The following is a 25927-nucleotide window of genomic DNA, read 5'->3' as shown; positions in this document are numbered from 1 at the left end:
TACTGGGGTGGCCCCATCCCCATCCTGCCCCATCCACACGCTGGTCAGCAGAAACAGACGGTGTTCTGGTCCCATCCTGATCACACTTTTACAGAGGGCAGAGTACTTTTCTTCAGGCAGATCCTAAAGATGACAACTGGTCTAAAAGCACCATTTTTAGAAGGAGCCATTCATCAGTGTATCGCCCTAATAATCCACGTAATGAAAACTTGGAGATGTTCAGAAAATATGTTTTTTTTTAAAAATAAAGATACATTATTTTCTAGTATTAAAAAGAAAGATGGCAAATTCAGAGGGCAGAGTACTTTTCTTCAGGCAGATCCTAAAGATGACAACTGGTCTAAAAGCACCATTTTTAGAAGGAGCCATTCATCAGTGTATCGCCCTAATAATCCACGTAATGAAAACTTGATGTTCAGAAAATATGTTTTTTTAAAAATAAAGACACATTATTTTCTAGTATTAAAAAGAAAGGTGGCAAATTGTGTAAACCAGAACAATAAAACAACAATTACATTAATAGCTTGAGACAGCCATAGAAAAGTATTATGGAATGGAGGTAACTTTACCTACGTTTATCTGTTAAAGTGAGATGCACTAAAGCAAATATTTCCTGAGCACATTTCCTCTTGGAGCTGGCTTTCTGGCTGTGAACAGTCAGCTCTGCAGTGAGCCCATCCAGCTGGGAAGCTTAAAACCCTTCTACCATAGTAGCTGCGTTCTGGACTTAGTGGAAATGGTCATTTTTATTCAACGGTCCAGTTTGGTTTCAGCAGGGGATGCCACATCTCACAGAAGCGGGATGAGTGCTGTAATGGAGTTGTGGGTAAGGTCCTGTTCAGCGCCTCACTTTCTTTGTTTTCCTTTACCAGCAGAATCGTCAGCAAAGCAATTTATTTTTTTCAGTATGTAATTCTTTGGATTTAACCGCATATGATTTAAAAATGCTTCTGCCGTGTTCCCGTGATTCAGGTTTAGATTAGCAATTTTTTAAAAGTATTTCTCAAAAGTATTATTTGGGACATACCTAAAATTGCACATGAGTAGTAACCTGACAATAGATGCATTAAAAAAATATTGCTGCTTGTGCTACGGTAACATCCAGAGATCCCAACAGGAACGAGGCCCTGGTTTGTCAGCATTAAAGAGGTATATAGTCTTGGTCACATGACATTTATAACCTGTATAAGTTCAAAAATACACAGAAAGTCATTAGCAGATATGGAATAAAGTTCAGTCATTTTAAGTCCCCATCTACCGTCACATACTTTGAATTGTTACTACCTGTTGTGTTCAATCCGTATTGATTTTTCATTGCCTCAGACTGTGGCAGAGCCAATAGCTACAAATCCAAGTGGGAGTATTTCCAGTGTTACTTCTTAACAGAAGATATACAATGTAAAAATATGTTCAGAGACCTAAATTCTTTAAACTGGTTAACAGCATTGTACCAACCAACAATTATGCAAAAGCAAAGGGAAGATCAAAAGACTTTGTATCAGATATTTATTCTTCTGCTTGGTGAGCAGTGTCCATGGCTATTGAAGTTCAAAGCAAGCTCACTCTCAGTGTTCCTCACACGTAGACAAATGCAAGTAGGGCTTTATGCAAGGCTTCTCCAAAGCAATGAGAGACCCTAATTGTTTTTACTGGGCTTTAGAACAGATCTTCATGCATAGCATAATATTTTCGTTACTCTGGTAAAATATTTTACTAAATTCAAGAGCGAAAGATCACAACTGGAATGCAGCATGGTTTTATCTGCTTCATCTTAAAGGTCAATTGGGAGTCTACTTTCTGTAAAAAAAAAGGTAATAATTGGATTAGTAGAAATAATCAGAATTCTTGGGCACTTTTGTTGAGGTGTATGAAGGCAAATATCTGGCTGCTAGGCAGGGGATTCTTGTAGGTGATGCAGGCAGCAGTAGCGATGTGCTCATCTCCATCCATCCTTCAAATAAACAATCCACCCTCTCTTCCTGCAGGGACTTGTGTGAATTGCAAATTGATGGTTCTCATTATGTTTGCAAGCATGCACATCTTATTTTAGAAAAAAGTCTTCTCAAGCATGAAGCACCTTCGTTAGGCCACTTACCTTCAATATTTAAATCCCAACTCTAGCTTCTAATTTTAATAGAGTCATCACACCTTTCTCTTCAGTAATAGCTGGAGGATAACCTGAAATCTTTTATGTAATAACAGTTATGTAGATCTCCAGATTTTACAACTAAATCCATAAGATAAAACATACCCATATGTTAAACCAGTAATTTAATATAAAGGCTTTTAATGCAGAGACCGTTATGCTGATGCGAGCTGATAAAACCGACAAAGCTTTGTTATCTGAGAGCACCACTGCAGAAAATACCAAGAAGGTATTTGATGGCGAGTAGCAGTAAGTGCCTGATTTACTTGTTTCTCCAAGCAGGTCAAGAGCATCCCAGAAGAACTGTCCTTACGGACACAATGAAAAGCGTTGGGCTGCGTAGGAAGTTCAGACTTTGACAAACAAGTTGAAAGACGTTTTGAGGCTAAAAGCATAGACAAAAGGCTTTATTTTTACTTTAAGTGAAGGCCTTGCCAAGGATTTGCTCCAGAAAGCATTGTAACCTCAGATGCATACCTCCGTGAGACTCACATGCCATTTTGCATCTTCCTTGGCTGGGACAGGGTGAAGGGAGAGAAGAGCCCAATGCCCATGGTAGCTTAGAGCAGCAACACACTGCAACATACACAGCAACACCTTCTTGAATGTGTGAGCAATAAGTAAGGGTGGAATGAGCTAAACTATCATCCTGCTCTACTCTGTTACAAATAACCTCAATGTCTCTGGCCTCCTTAAGGAGAGTGTTAGTCCTCGGAGAAGAAAACAGAGAGGGGTCTGCTGGGCAAGGAAGGAAATGGAAAAGCAGAGCTAGGGTAATGGCATGATAATGCAAAGAACCTTGAAGGTGGAACCAAGGAAAGTGAGCCACAGTCGGGCAAACTTCTACAAACTGTAGATGATTTTGACCTTGGTCTGATCCTGTAGTTGGGTTCCTATCCGTGGTGTGCAATATTGCCAGGGATGTCTGCGATATTGCCATAGGAACAAACAATGGGGCTGTGGAAATGAGGAGAAATCCTCATTTCCATTTTTCAAAATGGTTTTGCCACTTAGTAGGTTGTAATTACTTATATACTTTGACATTAATTATTATAAAATGCCTTGAGATTTGACTTGGCTGTGTAATTGCATGTTATTTGCACAATGAGTTCTGGTTGTTGCAGCAGGCTTTGAAAGAAACCAGATCCTCTGGAGCATTTTGGGTCCCAGTATAATAACTAATTCTGATATCTATGTGTCAGGAAGGTTGTTTTCTTCAGTAAAAGGTTGAGCTTTTGCTAGATTTCTGTTTCCTGCCACAAGCTGCATGATTAACGGTTGTGCTGTGAGCCATCCTGGCTCGCATAGATACTGTGGAGACACCAGACAACACCGACATGCTCAAATTAAGTAAGTTCCTGTTGTGATCAGGCTCTTCACTAACCAGTTTGCTTCCTTCCACTGTTCTGCTTGCAAATAGTGTCAGGCCTTGTGGGCACTCTCACCAAGGGGAGAACTTTTTCCGGTGCTGCTCCTTGGGGCAGTGGGGCAGGAGCTGGGAGAGGGGCCAGGAGAGGCCACGGACCCGAGCTCTGGGGAAGCCTCAACGGCACTCGTGATGCAGGATTTGGAAAAGAAGATACGAGATGGTGTTTTCGATCCAATTCACTTATTCTCATCCTGCAATAGGAAGAAAATAGAGGTAGAAGTGGCAGGCTCTTTCCTGTGGCATGGGGAAATGAACTTCTTGCTGCCATCCATAAACCACCACAGCAGACTTACTCTTATCAGTCCTCCTTGTAATTAATTCTTAACTAGTTTGGCTTGTCATGGTAGGCATAGTGGTGAGGAACAGATTTTAAAGTTTTCAAAACTTTGAAGATGGTTGTTCATTCCAATTACAGTTCCCTTACAAGAGCAAAATAATGTTTTCTTTGGAATTCTTCTTTCTGTCTCTGTTTATTTTCTTAAACTTCTTAAAGTCTGAGTAATGTAGTACAGTATTGTTTACACCGCTGTGTAAACAGCAGCAGTGAGTTTCTCTTCGTGACCGAGAGTCAGCGTTAGGTAAAGAGCAGTGCCATAAATCCGGGCGATGCCACCGGGATGCGTGAGTGTGCATCCCGCCTCTTGTTGTCTTCTATCCCTCTTCCTACGCAGCATCTTCTTCACTGCACACACTCCACAGAAGACGCTCTAATTGTAGACTACAGGATTAGAAGATTTTGCATCTAATAAATTTCAGGAGAACCTTTTTCTGCATTCAAAGTACTGGTGATGTTAGACAACACTGTGGGCCATACCCATCCTGAAAACTCCTGTACGATCACAATCATTTTGTAATTTATAGTTTGGGTACAACATGGGTTTCTAGAGGGCTGTAGAAATAAAGGGCTTTTCTCTTTGTCTCAACCTTTGTTTTCCTTAATAATACGTTTGCTTCTGTTTTCTGGCATGGAAAGTCCATGACAGAGGTTGATACTGAAAGCTTCTACTGCAGAATATAGGGAAGCTGTCTTGTATATTGGAAGGTTGACACGGAACATTTCAACCTCTGAAGAACTGACTTTGAATATAGGTTAATAAAACAGCAACCTACTCCTTTGGCACACTGAATGTTACAACTGTCTCAAGGAAAAACAATATTGGTGATCGGTTATGTGGAAATTAATTAACGCCTTTCTTTGTCTCTAGCTTTTCTCCACTTTGACTAGAACAGCACCGTTGTGCTCAATATAACATTTCCATAGTCGTAGCTTCTTTCAATCTCCACATGATGTATTTATGTGTTTATTGATTTTGAATATTTAAAACCACATAGAGAGGAAAGAAAGAAGGAGATAAAAATATCATGCTTGGTTTTTGTTTTTTCTTTAAAGGAAGATGTATTGACTTTCAAATGGTACACGGCCACTCTGAGGGACATCTGATTTTTAATTTTGATGGAACTGTTTACACATTTCCTGCACCTTCTTGGAGGGTGGAGGCTAATGCTGTCCCTTCTGCTGAAAATGACCATAGAAGTAGGAAATGGGACATAAAAAACACATCAATGATAGTTCTTTGGTTTTTGGGGGGGTTTTTTGACTCTTCTCTTGCAGCTGTGAGCGAAGGACCAGCACCACAGCAGCCGTCCTTGCTACCACAGACGCAGCCTGAGCACTCCAACAACGAGGATGCCCCGAGCAGAACCATCCCCACCGCCTGCGTCCGCCCTACGCACCCTCTCCGCAGCTTTGCCAACCCCTTGCTACCTCCGCCCATGAGTGCAATAGAACCGAAAGTCCCTTACACACCACTTCTGTCTCAAACAGGTAAGAGTGATGGGGGAAAAGTCTCCGGTACTGCTCCATCTGAACCACTGACTTTCAATTCAGGAAAAAATAGAGAGCACAAGACTGTCCCATACCTTGAAGAAATATCTGTAAGTTGTGGCAGAATGGAAAGTGGATATATACAATTTTATGATCATAATCTACTATTTCATTCTGACAATCTGGAATAAAAATTCAGGACAAGGCAATAGCTTAAAATCAGAGTTAAAAAGTAAGTGATAAAAATGAATTAGATGCGATGCCAAATTAATCACTTGGTCTTGTTTCCAGTCTCCTGTTATGCTACAGTAACTTGAACGAGTGCCAAATGCTTGACTCTTGTTTCAAGGCTTGCCTTTTCAATAATGAAAGGACTATTTATGTATGCTGGAGAAGAACTGAATGCAATCCACTCCAGTGTGCAACCTACTTAAAAATTAAATAGCAAGCGTGCAAGGAACAGAAAGAAAATTATTATTAAAAAAAAAAAACCCACCTCCAAGGCTGTAGAATAGTGCCACTGTTGAATGAAGCCGTGGGCTGGTTTCGGGGTTAGATGAAATGGCTGCGTATGGCTGTAGTGAAACATCCATTCCTGGGTGGGGGGCATGGCAGCGTGGGGCATGGCAGAGCAAGAGGGAACGGTGCCTCTCCAGCTCATTTCTGGGTTTGTTTCCAGAGCAGCACCATTTCTAGAGAGCTGTTTTAAAACTTTGCCGTTGGATCAAATGAGGACATTTCTATGATATATATGGTATCTGCTTTGTTCGTAAAGTAGGCCCAGTGCTAGAATTGTTCTTCACGTGAACTGGTATAATTTGAGTAACAGCATTTGCCTTCGTAACCCTAACTACTAGAGCTATTAAGGAAAAAAAAAGGGGGAGTTGCAGGCTGGTATCTCATTTTAGCTGTTTGCCCTACTCCTTTAGCTTGGATAATCTCTAGTTTGGCTCAGACAACCTTTGAGATTTCAGCTTTACTCTTTTCTATTCTAATGCTGCTTTCCGAGCATAGCTTTCTTGCCATACAGCATATGTTAGGTCAATGTTTGCAACAAGCAAGCTACCAAAACATCTCTGCATCTTTACTAGAAACACCTGCTATCCATCAGCAAGTAATCCAGTTTCTGACAGCAGACAGAAGTACATAAATCCTTATTTGTTGGAGAAGTGCTTTTGCCAAGTAGTGCTGGTGAATTATTTTTTATATATAACAGAGTCCATTCATCTTTATGTAGTACTGCATTTTACTTTATGAGGATCCAGTTCTACTTGTCTTACTCTAGTGAGTAAGGCTGGTTACCTCGAAAGGACTGTTTGTTCTCTAAGGCAATCAGAGTCTACATTTTAACCATTATAATTGGCAGGTGTGGTAAAGAGAGGGGAAGTTGGGGCATGTTACTTATCTTCATAAAGAACCCTGTCATCCTGAAAAATAAAATTGCCTTTTTTTGAGTAAGTAATCTCACGTAAGCAGATACAATGTCTCCTACAAACAACGTGCAGAATTTTGTTGCTAGGCAAAATTAAGACCTGAAAGTTTATGGCGATAATCTGCCATAAAGCAATGGAAATAAATAAAGCAAATGCTAAAGCAATGAAAAAATCTGTTTTTCTGGATTCTGTCACATAGACGAAAACACGTTGCTGGGTTATATATGGCATTCAAATTATTGTACTGACTGTTATACTGAAGCCACAATTTTTACTTTTTAGAATTGTGTATAACTTCATTTCTGATCTGCCTCGGGCTATTTTGTGGTGTTGGGGGCTATTTATTTCTCTCTACGTATGGTTTCTCTTGCTTTTCTCAAGGTACTTGTCCTCAGAGTCATTAGCCAGACTGATGTTGTTTCCTTTACCAGTTTCTTGTAGAAAGGTTTCCTTTGTAAATGTTAACTTCTATTTGCGCCTCGGGGCAGTGGGGTGTGCAGAACTCATCCTGGTCCTGCACATGATCCCTCAAAACTAGGTTGCTCTTTCAGTACCCACTCCTGAATCCCATTCCTCTGGAACCCTTCACTTAAAATGGGAGTGGAGAGAGAAAGCATTGAAAAAGAGACGTCGAGAAAGAGCACTTTGTTTCACCAGCAATTCTGAGTATTTAATACTAGCCATGAGCATGACGATCGGATCATAGAATGGTTTGGGTTGGAAGAGACCTTAAAGATCATCTAGTTCCAACCCCCCTGCCATGGGCAGGGACACCTTCCACTAGACCAAGTTGCTCAAAGCCCCGTCCAACCTGGCCTTGAACATTTCCAGGGATGGGGCATCCACAGCTTCCCGGGGCAATCTGTTCCAGTTGCGCACCCTGTTCCAGTGCCTCACCAGCCTCACAGTGAAGGATTTCTTCCTTATATCTAATCTAGATGGACCCTCTTTCAGTTTAAAGCCATCACCCCTCGTCTTATCACCACATGCCCTTGGAAAAAGCCCCTCTCCAGCTTTCCTGTAGGCCCCGTCGGGTACTGGAAGGCTGCTATAAGGTCTCCCCAGAGTGTTGTCTTCTCCAGGCTGAACATATATGGCTGATATCTCAGCCATTGTTTGGTACCCATGAAAGGGAAATTTTGAAGATACTTGTGACTTTACAAAGCTTGTGATGTATTTCTCTATTTGAGCAAACCTCCTAGAAAAGATGACTGACACGTCCCTGCACAATCGCTCCTCCCTAGTCCCCACTGGCCGAGCAAAAGTGGCCGAGCTCTCTGCAGGCCAGCTGAGCAAATTCCCTTATGGACCGCGTCTGCTAATTATACCCCACTTACGGACATCTCAGGTTTAAAAGGCTCTTAGGAAATTCCCATGTTGGAATAACTGTTACTTTCCTTAACCAGCTAGATAGAATTAATTAATTTTTCATTACATTTTTCTTAAACTCATGACATTTTTACATATCCTCCGTAATAAAGTAATAGCACAGTAAGTAATGGACTCATCGTCACTTAAACCAATTAAACTACTCTTTGCTTTGCTCTCCTATTTTTTAAATGCATGTCAATCAGGTGTCTTATCCCTTCAGACAATACATAACTCTAATGGAACAATCCTGCAGAATTCAGAAGGGGAGAAAGCAACAGAGAACTGCAGAGATTGATCCAGAGAATTCCAGCAAACACTTTAAAAAGCAGGAACCTGAAGTTAAGTGAACCTTTCCCTTGAAATCCCTTCACTGCTGGTTTGCAGACTCCCCTCCGTCTAGCCCTATGAGTTTTACATCTCCTTGTATAGAGTAGCTTGTATGGAAATGCCAGGCAGTGGTGTCCTCTGGTCCTCAACCATCCCCACCGCCTGCCCCACAGCCAACTGCCTGCTGAAGCTCCAGATGTATTTGTATATAGAGATTATAGTCCTGGAGCTGATGTCTAACACTTGCCCTCATACAATATTAGTATTGAAATTAATTTTTGGATCCTGCCCAGAGGATAGATGAGTACAGGGCTTTTTCTTGGCTTTGATTGACCTGATGCTAAAAGGAGGTATCTCCTCCGATATTTTATCTATTCAGTATGTCTCTGTAGTGGCATTATAATTAGCTGTTAAACTCTATCATATGGTTCATAAAAAAGACATACAGAGATCGTTATTCAGTTGTGGGGGATTTTGCCATGAGGATATGAATAAATATTTAAAAGGCTGTGCTCCTGGTTTTGGGTCATGACATCAGCCTAATCCAGAGCTAAAATCTGCCATTTTTCTTCTTTTTTTTTTTTTCCTTTTTATTTTGCTTGAGCCCAGTAAATCTGAACTCTTCCCATTAAGCCCTTCCCATTGATGTTTTATAGGAGATCTCACCTTTTCATCACTGCTTTGTGATCGAGCACTTGAGGTTCCTAATACTTATTCTGAAGGCGTGAGAATCACTCCATGGTATTTCCAGTCCCCACTGTGGCTGCACTTGCTCCTCTTTGCAAATCATACACATAGGCATATAAGTGATTTGACTTAATCCCCTTTCAGGTTAAATAGAAAATGTTTGATGGAGTGTTGAGCTTATTGCATTATAGATCTGACATAAATTCCACAAATGGACAGGAAAGATTTTTTTTTTTTACCCTCACAAATGAAAATTCCCTTTAGGTCTTGATGATCAGCTGCATTTTAAATGAACCTGAATTAGGAGGTCATTTTTCTTCTGCAGAAGCAAGTGTGAGGTGACAGAAAATACCGCCTGTGAAGTGGTGGTTTTCATATTGTGTCACAGTTCTAAAACTTCAGCCTTTTCAGGCTCCCGTATCTTTTGTGAGACTGTAAAAATGCTGCATTTTTTCTATCGCTACTCCACCAAAAAAGTGTAGTTGGAAATCTAAATTGTCGTCCTCTCGGTCTTCCTGGAATCACTCAGTGATACCCCAGAGTTAAAAACCACTTTATTGTACAGCAATATTGAGCTCGATTTTCCTTCCTCCTGCTCAGCTGTAGGGTATGCCCCAAACTGGCTGTGGGCTGGAGCGCAGGGGAAGGGGTTGCACTGCAGATGAACTGCACAAGATTTATTTCTTTGCCGCTTTGGAAAAAAATCTTGTCTTTTCAGTGTCAGGTGGCTTGGGGAGTAAAAGTGAAGAATGAGGTGAAGAAATCTGGCAGTAAACATCCCTGTGTAAAAAGCAGCAACGGGATATTGCCTGGACATTAGTACAAATCCTTCCCGTACCCAGGCTGGCCCAGACACTGTTTTCATTACCAAATGGGATAAGAAAGCCTGATAAGAAAATGAGCTCCACGAGGTGTTTTTTGTGCTGCTTTTTCTTTTTTCCCTATAGCTATTGTAAGAAAAGAACCAGAAAAACAAGATAAGAGCGAAGGTTCGCAAAGCCAGTGTTAAAACCATGAGCTAACGGTCAAGTAAATAAGGGATGAAATCAAGAGGAAAAAAGGGTATATTGGTATTAAGCGGTGAATCCTGGGCCATAATGCTCTCAAGTAGCGAGGCTTTGGGGCCACGGTAGGTGCTGAAATTACAGCGATCCTTAGAAGAGTGAATATAGAAAGAATATTGAAAGAATTTTTCAGTAGTGCTGAAAATAGACTGCTTCCTCACAGGAGCATTGGTAAAATCACTGGTACACAAGTGTCCCGAATGTCGGGTCTCAGGTGGAGCGTTTAGAGGTGGAAATTCCAAGAACAAAACTTTTGGCTGCGAATTAGGCAAATTTTGGAGACATGAATTTAGAACTCTCTGGTGCTCGATTTATGCATTTAATTGCTATCCATTTTTCAGAGTGTTTAATCCCCTCTCATGCAAAGTGGGGAGTTAATTTGTGAGTGCATTTATTCTGAACAATCAATTAGCTCTAATTAATTAGTTGTACAACCAAATTCTGGGTCCTTTTTTTTTTTTTCTTGGAAGTTTACCATTCACAATAAAAAAATTCCAGTGCCAATATAAAACGCAAATGAAAACCTATTGCTTCTAATTTGAATTCAGCCATTGAATTGAAAGGCAACTAAGAACTCTTTTGTTAATAGGGCATAAAAATCTTTCTGTCGTAGGGAGTTTTTTTCTTATTTTAATGATGGGTGTAAATGAGATTATGGACTTCTTTTATCATAGTCTACAGTAAGCAAGGTGTATAAATTCACTGAAAATATGGAAATTATTCATTCTTGAACCTTTTATTCTGAAATCCTAGCTTTTTGCACTGGTAACTTGCAGATTCAAAAGCAAATTATTCTTTTATTTCATAAGCCTTTACCTGCCCCCCCCCCCCTTTCAATTTTGAAATGTTTTTTTCTTCCACGTTTCTTTTTATGAAGACAAGCTTTCTCCACTCATCTGGGAGATACATTGACACAGAAGTGTCATGAAAGGGTCAGTCCTGTCTATCAGAGAAACCTGGCCCCAGTCCAGCAAGGTTCAATTCGCCTGCAGATAACTTGAGACACCTGAGTCGTCTCATCAAAGTCCACGGGACTACTGGAAGGTACGAAGTGAAGTGTGGATTTAGGTGCTTGTCTGGATACATGAACCGATTCCCTTTTGGTACAAATGATCTATTTCAATGCAAGGCAGCAGTCAAATCATTAAAAATATTTATCTGGCTAATTATACTGTAAATCCATAGAAAGATTTAATGATGGGCCATTCTATCTTCCTGTGTTTCATAAGCAGAGAAGTAAAACTTTTTCCACGGCGTGTACCATTTCTCCATATTAATTTGGGACTGTGCGTGTTATCACTGAGCAGTTGCAGCCAACGAGTCACTTTTGCCCTAATACTTATTTATCCCACATAGTATTTCCAGCAAATAGATTAAAAACATGAAGAGCAGCTGAGAAGAGAGAGACCAAATCTCTCTCATGTTTCCACGTATTTGAGCAGTCTGTGTTGTTTTTGTCTCAAAGTGTCCTTTCCGAGCTCACTGTTTCTATACCTATTTTGAAGCCGGAGCACGTAAAAATGTGTGAAGTTCATCAGTGCTATTTCAAAAGCCTCCCCAACAGGCAGTCCCAGTACTTGCTTGGTACCGTGTTCTGGAGAGTGATTAAATGACCTCTTTCTCTTTTGTGTTCTATTTCTCTTTTTTCTTTATTTCTCCTACTATCTAATATTTCTAAATTGAACTTTGCCTCTTTCTAGAACAATTTCCTTTGCGGAATGAGCCAAGCTTCCATTGATTATCACTTCAAAAATAAATTTTAGAAACTGAAAATGAAAATATTTTCTCATTTAGAAAATGAAAAATATTTTTTCCCACCTGTAATGTAAAACAGCTGAGTCTTCAAATAATATTTTTCATATAGTTACATATTCTGTTCCCCTGAGAGGCACCATCTTACTTAAACAGGAACATCCTGCTACAAGTAAGCTCACTTCTATATGTTATTCTCATCTTTATGTTTCAACTTTTAAGTCATTTAAACTGATGCTGTTTTTACAGGTGGAAATGTCAAATAACCTGTAAGTGGCATTTGATCCTTTCGTGATTTTCTGTTGTACTTTTGTGAGGAAATTACCTCTTCATACTGCCGGGTAAGCAGTATACCCCACCAGCTTTGATTACTTAGTAGGGAAAACATCTGGCTTTGCATCGCTATACAGCCCTCCTTCCCCACGCTTGAAGTTAAGACTGCCAGGCTCCTTACGGTCAGAAGCAGCTGGGACAGACGAAATTCTTAAATAATTTTAATTTTCCAGATTGATTGCTTTCAGTTTTGCAAGCTATGACATATCTCTGTGGGAGCATCCTTGCAGATTCCTCCATGCCTGCAGATCTTCGTTACTAGAAGCAGCTCTAGTTAATGACACGGATAGTGTTTGTCTTTTGTCCTGTTGGATAGAAAAAAATGTGGAAAAGGTGTGAGATGCAGGGCCAGAAAAGATTATCCTCATTTAGTTACAAGTCCGACGTTACCTTCTGATTTCTGCAGCTTATTTTGACTTTTATAGTCTCATTATAGAGGATTCATCTTGGTACTCTTCATCCTCCAAGAATCCTCTTAGTTCTTATGAAACAAAGGCTTGTTTGCACCCCAGTAGACAGATTAATTTTCAGCTGCCTCCTCAGACCAGGTGATCTTCAACTGCAGATCTTCAACTTCACATCTTTGAGGCATGCCCTGTCTGTTGGGCTATTGAATATAAGAATATATCTGTATCCCCAGTTTGGAAATTTTCTATTTAAATTTCCAAATCGGTTTTATGAGACATGCCCGCAAATACGTTGCCTGATCCAAAATACTTTTTGCTTTGTTGAAAATCCTAAACCAACGACAAAAAAATCAGCTTGAGATTAATCCAATATTGAACAGAGCATTTTGTCCAACTCTGGAATCAATAGACTAAAATGGCTGCAGGTTAAAAACTGGAACCAGTAGCCCATATACAGCACAACGCACCTTACTGCAAAATCCTCTTTTCAGAGTTTCTCCGGTGTCCTGTCTGCTGTCAGACATTGTATTTGATGATGGTTGTATGTGTTTACCGAGAGCAGAATATTAGGTTTTAAAAATACTAGATGTCCTTTCTATAACTGTGGTCACTGTCTGATGTTTTAGCCTGGCTACGTCCTTCCTAAGCCCAACTGCCAGTGATCTCTGTGAAGAACACGTTGGCATTGCGAGCTTGATCCACATCTCGCTGAGGTTAATGGAAAGACTCTCGCTGCCTTTGAGTTCTGCGTTACCACCTGGCGAAACCAAAATCCCGCAATCTTTCTGAGAAGCGCGGGATTCCCGGGCAAAGCTGATTCTATCACATTCTCTATTCCATATCGTGTAGACTCTTCCTCTGTGTCACTGGCAGTTAGTAAACCCCTCTCAACACTTTGTACAGTTCATTTTTTACTGCGTGCAAGTCCTCAGGCTTGTACAGAGCTTTCCAGACAGGATCTTCCCAATGCTGTGTAAAACGGCGTTGCTATTTACCTTGCTTCTGCCAAACATTGCTTCCCTCACACATCCAAAGATTGTAGTTGACTTCTCTGAGGCACATACCCACTTGTAGGCTTGAAATCAGAAGCGTCCAGGCTTTTCTCTTCCCTGGTTTCCTTCTGTTAGACCCAACAGGATTTATGGCAAAACTTCCCGTTCCTTCTTCTCCGAGATATGACTCATTCCTAGCTAATTTTAGACTTCTGATGAATAGGTGTCTGCTCTGTGCCAGTCACATAAGCTCACTGTGCAGCCAAAGGAGAGAGAGAGGATCTTCTGAAAGACAATTCGCCCAACCTCTCTGCAGACTTTGGAAGGTGCTTCTTTCCATAGATTACCGAGGGAGATGAAAAAACCAGCAGAGACTCATCCCTCACTTTTAAACAGCTGAAGCGATGTGAAATTCAGCTGAAGGGATGTGATACACGGTCTTGCCTCCTTGCTGTGAAAGTCTGAAAGCTTGGCTGAGCAGCAGATAGGCAGAAAGGTTCGTGCAGTTCTCTTCGTGTTACTCCAGCTCCAGCTGGAGCTATTACAGCTTTTGCTAGTAATAGATTTCATAATCACACGCGTATTGTATGTATCAAAATATTAAGAATCGGTGCTAGATCCGGATCTTGAGGAATTCCACTGGTAGCCGCCTTCTACTCCAGTATTCTCCATTGAGCATGATTTCTTGCCGTCTCGCCATAAACTAGCTCCTTTCAATTTTTGCATTCATCTCCAGTTTCTCCACTTTAACTCTTTTTTTCCATGTCACTGTTTTGCATCATCACCCAGAATGCCTGTAACACATGAACCACACAAGGATTTTTGGTCTTCAAGTTTGATACAGCCCCTAGATCCATTGAGTGCTAACGTAGCATTTTTTGACACTTTCTGAGTTTCCAGCTCACCGTGCTCCCTGCTGCCAGGGCCTGGCCTTTGGAAACCCTACAACGTGAACAGCAGAAACCCTGAGCCCTCTCCCTGGAATGAGTTGTTCTTACCTGGCTGAGTACATCATCTCACGTTCCCATTTGACAGATCTCAAAATAAAATAACGCCAAGTAGCTCTCCCAAAGTATTGCCATCAAGAGGATGGATGCTCTATTGGTTTTACTTGGTGTCCATCATGATAACATATGGCCTGATACGCACAAATGCATATGGATTTAGAAAACTGCTTCTTTTTGACTTGACTCAGGATTGCACTGATGTCCAGTGCTCCTGAAATACCGAGGATGATACTGCAGTGAGTTCAGTATGGGCCTCGGAGAGGCGGCGGTAGCTGGGGTTTGCACCTGGTAGCCATATATCATCTAACTAACGAGCTGATGAAGTGTTTAATAACCCTGCAGAGAAAAGGAAACTTTTAAACAGTACATCCATGCTGGGGCTGCTCAGAGTTACACCTGATGGGTATTGGCATCTTCTGCCTCTTGCGGCCCCAAGTTCCAAGGTTTCCTCTTTTTTACTTGTGAGACTCCCGCTGAGTTGGAGAACATTAGAAACCAAAGTGATTTTAATTTAATTAGCTACTCTTTTGCATAAATTAGTTTACTTAGCATGTCAACCTTCTGCGTCCAGAATTCTCTTTGAGAGGCCTGCTTGGTCTTTTTAACGTCCTTTGGGGAAAGAGGGCTCAACTCTTGTACTAATTACGTATTACAGGCATTACCTTGGAAAACGGTCACTGCTGTAAAACATTTGCTGAAGAACTTGAAATATGCAGCTATGCATAAGGAAAATTTTCTCAGCTTCATTTTAGTTATGAGCATTATGATTTGCCTGTCGCTTTTGTGAGCTAAAGGGCAAAAATATGCACAAACGGAACTTACTAATCATCATTATGGCTTCTCATTAACAATATCCAGGAGGGAACATCTGTCTTTGTGCAGAAAAGTGGGTCTTTAAGTCCAATTACTACAATTAATGAGTTACATATGAGAAACATGATTTTTACCACGAGATTTAGAGGATTACAAGAGCAACATGCTCTGCATTGCACATGAGCTCCTCACCACCACAGCAAATATTTACTTCGCCACCGGCCCATGAAAATCAAACCAGTCGCAATGCGAAGTCACTTGTATAAAAAAAGCCTGTTTGGCTCCATTATCTAACCAATGAACAGCACGGATGCAATTTTCTGCGGTGGCTGTATCTTACTGTTTATTCTCCTCGTGACAGTGATATCCCAGGACACAATCCAGATTCCCCGTGACAGGAATCGGATAAATCTCTCTTTAGCAGGGCACGTGAGCGCTACTGGAACAGAGATACCACCGCAGCTGCCAGCTGCAGGGGCCGCAGCTGCAGTTTACTTCTTTGCTGAGCGCTGCAGGTATTTTCAAATGGGGGAAAAAAACGTTGAGACGCTACAGTCTGTGCGCCAGGCAGCTTAGAGTTAATTTGCCTGCGGTGGTAGCTTCGTCACTTTGGTTTTTAGGATCAGGCTCTTGCGTTTCTCAGGGTGTAGCTGCTGGGTGCAGGTTTCGAGTGTCAGTGTGTGCCCCCCCGCCACTTCTTTGGAAATAAGCTTTTTTTTATTAAGAAATGGAAGTGAAGAACATTTCCTTTTTTAAAAAACTGATTTGAATGTGCAGCACTTAGAAGATTGAATCTTTGGGGATCACTGTATCTTCTACTCTTACTCTGAGATACAGGGAAGTTTGAAGGCCCAGTAGTTATTAAAGAAGTCTTTTAGCTATTAAACTGGAGGTGGAAGAGTAAGCGTATCTTTCTGGTGATCTCTTTTAGCTTGTCTTGAGCTTTCACACGTTCGTAGCTTCAGCTAAACGGGAGTTATCTGCGATTCTCAGCCTTACAGAGAGGGTGTTTGTGAGTCTCTCCCTCTCTGCCCTCGTCTTGTAGCTCTTTACTGGAACTTTTAATGAACAGGCTGTTGGCAACTGGATGTCGGGAGGGATTTTGTTTTCTCTTCTGCTCCATTGTGTTTTGTCTGCCTTAAACTAATTAAAAATATAAACACAATTCTTCAAAATACCGGAAAATTAATCTGCAACTCTTGTCTCCTGGCTACTCGCTGGAGCTGTAAGGATACAGAGCTGTCATGACTGCAATGATTTGGTGGGATTTGGGGAGCAAGAGCCGTGGCTGCTCCAGCTGCAGCAGCTGCTTGCCTTCCTACGCTGGAGTTATTCTCCGGGCAGTGCCGCTCTGGGCTCAGGAGCATTGCTTTCATGATATGTTAATGATCTATAAGAAAAGAGAGGTAATCAGGTGGGAATCTAGAGATGAAGAAAACAAATAGGTGTTTAAAGTTAAGATTCATAAAAAGATGGTTTGGTTTTGCATGGAAACTGAGTGGGTTTGAGACGTGGATTTTGGAGCGAGCCTGTGTGCGTCCTGTGTGGATGGAGACATCTCCCATGCTCCTGGTCCCTGCGTCTCAGCTCCAGAGCCACAGGCATCCTCATACAAACCTGTCCTGTGGCTCATCCTTAGGACACCCCTTCCTCTATGCGCATTTTATGGCTGGAGTGTCTCGAGACCTATTTTTCTCTTTCTGGGTCCAATTCTGATGCAATGTCCGATAGCCTGTTTGACTTGCTGAGGCTGATGCCTTTTAATACCTCTAATAAGCACAATCAGCTACTAAAGCAATGGCTGTTGTTATCATCATTATTATGGTACACATTTTCTTAATAGAAAAAAAGGCAGGGAACTTGCTGAAGGTCATAGTGGAGGAGAGATACAGAAAAAAGCTATTTATTTATGATTTGTCTTCTTGATTTCAAGGGGAGTCAAATGAGCAGAATAAAAATTGTGCCCAAGTCCCATGGGAGATGGATACCTGCCCTGTGAGACTCCAGAGTCATCCCCTGTGCCAGAGGGGATCTGCTGTTGCCTGGTGGGGAGACTGGGGGGAACTGACAGTCCCTGGTACGTGATGTCCCCTGCCGAGCTAGTATCAGCCTGGAGTTTGCGTATTTAGAGATATGAACACAAAACTTGCCTTAGGGCACGAGTAGGCATCAAAGTGGTCTAATGTCGATAGAGAGAAAGAGGGAAGAATAACTTTTGGGGACCTAGGTGGCTGAAAGAAGTGCCGAGGACCCTCACTGGAATGAGTTTGGCCTTACGCAGGTGCAGGGATGTTTAAGCCGTAGCTTCAGGGGGAGCAGGATGCCAGCTTCTCTGGCAGCAAGGAAGCTTGTAATTGCCATCCCCATTTTTGGCCTTGAATCTATGATGCATGAGATATACATGATCTCAGTTTGGCTTTGTAGGGCAACTTTAGAGCTATCCCAGTGTACTCAGAATCAATGCCTTGCGTGCCTCTGCTTCAGCTGACAGCCCTTGTGTCTCCACAGAGTCCTGCTCAGAGCCAGGCACTTTGTGCTGAGTGGAGGCAGACTGTCCAGGACAAAGTTTTTATACTTCGATGTTTTAAATCATTAAAAGAGACAAAGAATTTTTAATTTCCTCTAGAAGAGAGCTGAGACATCTCAGTTGATGCATCTTTAAAGGGCAGCACTTCGAACAGTGCTGCTGCTGACACCTCTTTTGCCAAGCAGCAGTAGTGCGGCTCAGTGCGGTGGGCAGGAGGAGTTTTCAGCAGAGATGCTTAAGAAGGGAAGAAGTCCCTTTCTGTCAAAAAAATAAATCGATTTTGATTTTTTTCCCTCCTTCCAAGCTGGGATAAAAAGTCAGAAACAACTTTTTTTTTGGAGAAAGCTGAAATACAGTTTTTATTTTGGCTTGTTCAGTAACCCGCCTGGAGGGCTGCTGTCAGCTTGAGGGAGTGTCAAAACAAAAATAGACGAGAACCATGGAAATAACTGCCATTCCCCCAGCCTGACCACTGCTCTCTGCTCTTTGGTCTCACTTTCTCCCTCAAACACAACGTCAGCCTGACAGTTCCCTGCCAGGCAGGGGCCACGGAGCCCAGGTTTTCATTATCTTCCAGGAGTACCAGGTTTGTAGGTATTTTTCCCAGGAAAATCTCAAATTTCCATATGAAAACTTTTGGGTTTGCAGAATAGCATTCTTCACCAAAAAGTAATGACAACGGAAAATTGCAAACCTGCTGTGACTGTGAGTCTGCTTTCGGGAGCGGAGTCCGTGAAATATCATTGAAGAGTTTTTAGAAAGTGTTTGTGTTGGCTCTGATGCTCCTCCAGGAAGAAGTAGTGTCTGTCTAGGAAGGGGACTGTGCGTTTACAACTGAAAACACAAGCAGCAATGGTAAAACCAGCTGCATTTTGCCTATAATCCCCAAATTTCACTGCAGTCCCCTTTTCCATGCCTACAGGTTCTCAATGTGACTTTTGTTTCTTCTTCCAGGGCCTAACCTCCCCAAGGCTCAGGTTAAAACAGCATCCCTTGGCTTGGCAGGAAAAGCCAGGTCACCTCTGCTGCCCGTCTCGGTGCCCACGGCCCCGGAGGTCGCAGAAGAGGGCCACAAGCAGACGGAGGACTCCGCAAACGTAAGAACCATCTTTCAGAGCCAGCCTTCTTGCAAGCCTTGTCACCATCGAGTTATATTCTCTAATCCTGCACAATTCTCTAATCCTAAACTCAATCTGCACATTAAGTTTTAGATAACGATCTGTCCCTTCTTACCTAAGGTATAACGCTGGAGCTGATAGCTCTTAGAGAGCTAGCAAAAAGTTCTGGCAGCCGGTAAAATTTCGCTGTTGACTTTAATGGACTTTGGCATGTGCAGTACAGGGGAGAAGCGAGTGCTTCAATTCTGTGTTAATATTATCCATGGGACAACTCGCACAACCTCTCCTGAGTGCCCTGAGATATCGGGAGAAGAGAAAGAGGGGGTGAGAAGTGCGGTAAGGGAAGAAAATAATTTTGGCAGGAAAAATGAGTATATAGTAAGACCAGATAATGGTGAGAAAAATAACATTGAAGAAGTAGATAAGTGAAACTGAAAAGGTGGTGAAATTAGAATAATCTTTTCACTCCTATTAAGACTTTCTTAGAGAAAGGTCTCATGTGATTCAGAAGACAAAACAGTGCAAAAGAAAAGGAATAAGGAAAAAAAGAAATATAGAATCATAGAATCACAGAATAGTTTGGGTTGGAAGGGACCTGTAAAAGCCATCTAGTCCAACCCCCCTGCCAAGAACAGGGACATCTTCAACTATATCAGGTCACTCAGAGCCCCGTCCAACCTGACCTGGAATGTTTCCAGGGATGGGGCATCCACCCCCTCTCTGGGCAACCTGTGCCAGTATTTCATCACCCTCAGCGTAAAACATTCCTTCCTTATATCTAGTCTAAATCTACCCCCCTTTAGTTTAAAGCCATTCCCCCGTGTCCTGTCGCAACGGGCCCTGCTAAAATGTTTGCCGCCATCTTTTTTATAAGTCCCTTTTAAGTACTGACAGGCTGCAATAAGGTCTTCCCAAAGCCTTCTCTTCTCCAGGCTGAACAACCCCAACTCTCTCAGCCTTTATATTAAATACTTTTTGTATATCACCTCTTTTCATCTGCTTGCACAGGAGAATTTTTTGCTAGGCACTATAGCAGTGATTTGTCCAACATCTTGTTAGTGAATCCTGTTACGGTTTTAGCCTGGCTAAAGGGAAAGAAAAAAGATTTGCTTTAGACGTATATACGGAGGGTTTGGGTCTGCCGCCTGATGAATGCAGGACAACAGTGTTTGATTCCTGCTTGTCATTATCAACGGCATAAAAATACACTTCTGCATATAGTTGCAGAAGGATTCTCATGTTTTGCTGGGAAAAAGAGATGCAGGATGATGTAAGAGACATGGAATCTCCTACTGGAATGGGAACGGGAAGGAAAATGCCCTCCATGGTAAAACTGCTGTCATAAGGAGTAATTTAACACAGGACATTTGATAATACAAAGTGCAATTTCAGCTCTCAGTACCATATTTTATCACAGCAGCACAATTTATCTCTCAGGAGAGACACTGCTCAAGCTCCACAAGCGTGAAGGCAGTTACAGGCAATACCGGTGCAGGCAGCAAGCTCATCGGGTGGTCAGAATTTGGGAGGAAAGTCTAAGATTTGGGGAATTTTTTTTTTAAGCTTGACGCTGCAGGTGCTCTTTTAAGCTGCCTTCTGCATCCCACCTCGGGGACTGCAGGGCTTACGCAGCACTTTCAGATCTTTTACTTGGTAAAACCCACATAAATAACTAATGTTTGAGCTCCCTCTCAGTGTCTGAAAGCAGAGGATCACTCTTGCTCTTGCCTTGGTAATTTTTGAGGCCAGTGGTTCCCAAGAATAGGTGCAGTGCTGGTAATTTTAGGTTCCGCTGCAGATTCTCAGTGGACCATACCCCAAAGGATTACTTTCTTCCAGCCCAGTTAGGTGCCTCTGAAAACCGTTCCCAGTCTTCTGCTCCCACTAAAAGCGATCGTGGAAATTCCCAACCACTAGCAAGGGCTGAGAAGTTCAGCTAATTGCTGAACGAACTGTTGCAGCCTGCCCTAGGAGAGGGCATGTTTAGATGAGCATTTGATGTCTCTGTTGGGTGCTAAAAAATGTTTTCATAGTCCCCCCAGGCATGGACACATGTAACGTAAGGGAGGGAGCTGGGGAAATGGGGACGCAGGGAAGGGCCGTTAACCTTTAATACTGCTCTAGCATGGTCACCCCTGGTTTTCAGCTCACGTGTTGAGCCCAGAGAGGCTTTGTTATCCAGCCTGTAAGTGTCAGCCCACCCTCGAACGCTCCAGGTCCCTGAGGGCTGTGCAGGGAAGATGTTCGGGTGGGGGGGCCTCGGGAGGTCCCTGCCACGGGCCACGTCCCGGGCTCTGTGTGGGGGTTTTGGGTTCCCATCCCGCTGCCCGCTTATCTGTGTGTGTTTGTTCACTGGCAGGTTTATGAGCAGGATGATTTGAGTGAACAGATGGCCAGTTTGGAGGGGCTAATGAAGCAACTCAATGCTATCACAGGCTCAGCCTTCTAACAGATCCTGATGAAGCGATAATTATCCCGGAGCATTGCAGCATACCAGGATTTCACGCATACCACCCACGTACACCACCCCATAAAATCATCTTGTTCCCCGTACCACTCCTTCAGAGCAAGGAAGATTCCTGCAAAGTCCTAAAAGGAATGATAAAAAGAAGAAAAAGGAAAGAATAATAATGGAAATGTTACAGAACTGTAGATCTGGCATCTAAAGTGATGAAAGCGTGGCAAGGCGAATGACATCATCACTGCGGAGTCGTAGCTGATGCCACCGGATTGCTCATTTTGATCTACTAGTCTTCGTAGAGGTCAAGTTGTCATGACTAACTCATGTTTTACTCCGTAGAGGTTTGTAGCTCTTTGTATAGATCTAGTCTTACCTCATGCGAGTATGTTTTTAAACATAGACCATGCCGTTAATTAGACAGCGTTGTAGGTCACTTGTTTGTTTTTTTTTAAAATATGTAATTACTGACTACAGAAACACCCATAGCAAATAATCACACCACCACACCAAAAATTTGGAAGTTTTCCCAACAGCACAAAATGAAAAGACAAATTACTAATTTCTTTTGTCGTCTCCATCACTCATCTCGCACGAGTGGTGGGGATTAGCGAGCTGCTGTAAAATTCAGCCATTTTAGCAAGTGTTTGTAAATCCTCCCGTAGTTAATGTTTTATGTATGGCAAAGAGAGAACCAGGAATGTAAAAAAAAAAAAAAAGAAAAAGAAAAAAAAAAAGATCTGCATTGGTGGCCTGCTGCCAGCCAGCCAGTGTACACTTGCAGAAAGAGGACATAATATGCAATCTTCTCTGACACGCAGTCATTACATGCTTAAGCTTGTAATAAAACACATCTACGTATGGGTGGCCTTTGTGCCAGACTGCCCTGTGATGACATTGGGAAGCGCTGCTGGGGCCACCGCGAGCCGGAGCAGAGAGAGAAATGGAGCTGAAGTTTCCCCGAGCCTTTCCCATCCCCACACCCCCCGGGGATGGCTCTGCTCCGAGGGCCCATCCACCCGGGATGATGATGGGTGGAGGATGAGGAGGGTGAAGGGGCAGCAGGCGCTTCCCGCGGGCAGGACACGAGCCCGGGGGAGGAACCACAGAGGCCGGTAAACAGGTGATAAATTAATTAGGAGGGCTTTTCCGCAAGCCTAGTATTTGCTGGTTGAGATTGGCAGTACTCCATGAGAACAGCAAGCACAGAGCGGTGAGCAGCAGGACACCACGAACCACCTTTAGGGATTCCCTCTCCCTCTTGTCCTAGTGCTTTAGCTGCGCATTACGGTGTTTATTGACAACGATAACTGGTTGAATGGACTAAATTTTGTGTGCATACATTTTATTGCTAAATTTTCAGCTGCATTCAGCGTTAATCCCTGTTTATGCAGCTGAATCACCAAAAGGGAACGCATTTGCATATTTATCAGTTAGGAGGCTGCAAAACCTAATAAGAGAGTTTCAGATGAATTATTCCATTCAGCTCTGCCTTTGATTTCAAGCTTGAGTGGGTCATAATTTTAAAAGAGCATGGAAAGGATAGGATCTTTACAAACTAATAGCTCCTTTTATTAGGTGGGTAATTATATGTGAATCTCCGAATAAAATATTTTGAGTAAAATGGCACTGCAACAGAAGTAATAATTCAGATTATTTTCTATGGCCCTGTGCTGTAAAAGGAAATCAGATGTCAAGGAGGAATTCAAATGCTTCATTAAGAACTCTAGCGTGTTTGTGAAAATGCTGCTTTAAAAATGCCCTGTTATTCAATTTACTAAGATTTTAATGAAATATTTCTTGAGTGAGGAAATCTCGTTTGCATGGGAGGCTGAGCTTTCCAGTTCTGAAAGTTTTGTAACCAAAAACCTCTACTAAAAATAAAATGCACAAATCTTTCCCGATGAAAACCCAGCTCAGCTGTTAGAACCTGTAAGATCACTACCTCCATTTTAACTTGAAGAAAGAAGGCTTAATGCAGCTTTTGAATAGCTCCCCATCCATATTTGCAGAGATTGACATTGTTGAAATAGGAACATAAGGTCAAATCTGTCTCTCACTTATCATTTATGAAATACCTTTTACCCTGGATTTGCAGCAGGATAGCTGGGAACAGAAACTGTCCCCAGGGCGTTAAAGAGCAGCACTGCGCCTTTTTAATCACGGAATACCCATCCAGGACCAAGTGCATAACAATCCCAAATTGCCTAAAATAAGACGAGCCACAAAGAGGTTTGCAAGCTGGATTTTGTTAGTTTTGGACAAAAGCGTTGCAGTGTCCAGGTGCTTTGGTATTGATCAGCCTCTTCGTTTTGTTCAGGCATCTCTCTTCAACTTAAACGCTAAGCCCTGAAAGTCTGCAGATTGATCTGGCACTCCCGTGAGCGCAGCCTTTCTTCTGCCATTTGAAGCATATCTATTTTCAGGCTCAGCCCATTTCAATCAATAACACTTGCAGACCAAGGCCAAGGTCCACGCCGAAACAAGTCCTCATGTACTCTGTCCGCGGGAAGGAACAACTCTATCGGCTCAGCCCGAGCAAGACACAGCTGCTCCCCAACCCCCTTTTTTAATAAATTAGTAAGAAATTTCTGCTTCAATTTTAGTTCAGCATCTGTCAGTAAAACTAAATTATTCCGCATAAACACTGAGTTTTGGGGTAGGTTTTGTTTTTTTTTTTAATTTTCCTTCAGACCTTCACTTGACAGCCAAGAAAGGGCTGTACCCTTCACCTCCCCTGAGCCCCATGACACTGAATTTGGGTGTCGTTGTCCTAAGAAGCCCTGGAGACATTCCCAGCCTTCGTTTGAGGATGATCTTAGTACAATTCCTAACTAATTAGTAAGCAGGCATTTCTTCTAAAATTTCACCTTATGTGTGAACTACATAACTTGCAAAACTCAAACGAGTGTTTTAGCATAAATCTTCCACATTATATTTTGCTGATGCTCTATTTATTTGCAGTGAGCTCAGCTGAGAATTTCTTTGGATTTTGACAAATTCCTCAACTGTCAGAATATTTATAGCCTGTGACTATCTCAGCCATGGACACTCCCAGAAAAATGTAACGAGAAATCTGTCAATGCATGACGGGCTTGTGAAGCTCGATGTTACCATGGAAGATCATTAGCTAATCGACACAACAGGGCTGCCATAAACAGGTGGGGAAAAAAAAAAAACAGCAGCCAAAATAGGATATATGTTTTATTTTTTCTTTTCTTTTTTTTCCCCTTGTTTTTATTGCTCCAAGACCTAAAAATGGAGCAATATCAATGGTTCAAAAGGCTGGCCGCTCCCTAGCTCAGCGTCTTTGTCTGTGGACTGCTTAGATTGTTCGCTTCTGGGGAAAAGGTTCAGTCTTTGAGAAGCTATTTAATTTTTGGAAGGGGGAGGATAATCTGCTTGTTGTTCTTGCTATGTTGATCTTGACAATGTCATGATTTGGGGCTGGACATCGATACTGCCAAAATTTTGCCGTAGGGGTGTCACTTCTCAGGGAGCGAGGACCATCATATCCCCTATACCGGTCTGGCTGTTTGTGCACCCTCACATTTGGGAACTGGTAATTCCCAACTAAAAGGCAGCCAGAAATTGGAGAAGCACAGGGATGGTCTTGTAGCTCCGAGCAGGTTTGCCCACTCCAGAGTTTCCCAACAGGTTTGCAAACGCTTCGAAGCTTGGTCCTTGCTCTCCCCACGGCACCCAGCCCACCGCCAGCGGCAATGCGCGTCCCGGTATGCGCTGGCAAATTTGCACTGGTAGCGAAGGAAATCTCAGCCCCGAGGCTCCTGTGCGGCTTGGGACATCGTGTGTCGGACGCTGCAATAAGATTCTGCCGCAAAGTGGCTGTTCTTTGCACCGGCACTCCTTGAGCCTCTTCTTTTAGTAGCCTTGTCTTTAGTTGTTTACAGGAGCATGTTTTCACCAACCCCTTCCCAGAGCCAGCTCCTTAAAAACCAGCTTAGGTAGGATGCTGCATGTCTGGCCTGATTCTCTCCTTGACATTTTTAAAGACTAGATGATTTTTTAAAACGTTTCTCCAGAGCTTCTGGACATGTTTGCAGTGCATGCTCACTGGCTCCTACGTGTTCTACCAAAACGCACACTGCAACCCAGAAAACACCAGGCAAAACGATGGCAGCGCTTGTTCACACGTGGAGGGATGGGAGTGAGTTAACAGTGAGGCCATTTCTGGGTCCTTCCAGCCCTTGGGAAGCGTCAGACGTGTTCTTCTGTAG

At 42.5% G+C, this 25927-nt stretch overlaps 1 protein-coding gene across 1 annotated transcript in view; it reads left to right on the top strand.

Annotated features, from left to right (window-relative positions):
- Positions 1-21680, top strand: part of DCC (DCC netrin 1 receptor) — a 579713-nt gene extending 558033 nt beyond the window's left edge. Inside the window, exons 27-29 of the mRNA XM_009323064.1 lie at positions 5188-5400; positions 19068-19210; positions 21591-21680. Of these exons, the coding sequence (XP_009321339.1) occupies positions 5188-5400; positions 19068-19210; positions 21591-21680 (446 nt within the window). The remainder of the gene's footprint in view (positions 1-5187; positions 5401-19067; positions 19211-21590) is intronic.
- Positions 21681-25927: the final 4247 nt, after the last annotated feature.

The sequence above is a fragment of the Pygoscelis adeliae genome, unplaced genomic scaffold (genome assembly GCF_000699105.1).
Source record: "Pygoscelis adeliae isolate BGI_AS28 unplaced genomic scaffold, ASM69910v1 Scaffold174, whole genome shotgun sequence".
NCBI lineage: Eukaryota > Metazoa > Chordata > Aves > Sphenisciformes > Spheniscidae > Pygoscelis > Pygoscelis adeliae.
Note: the sequence above shows the minus strand (reverse complement) of the source record. Positions and strands in the feature narration are given on the sequence as shown.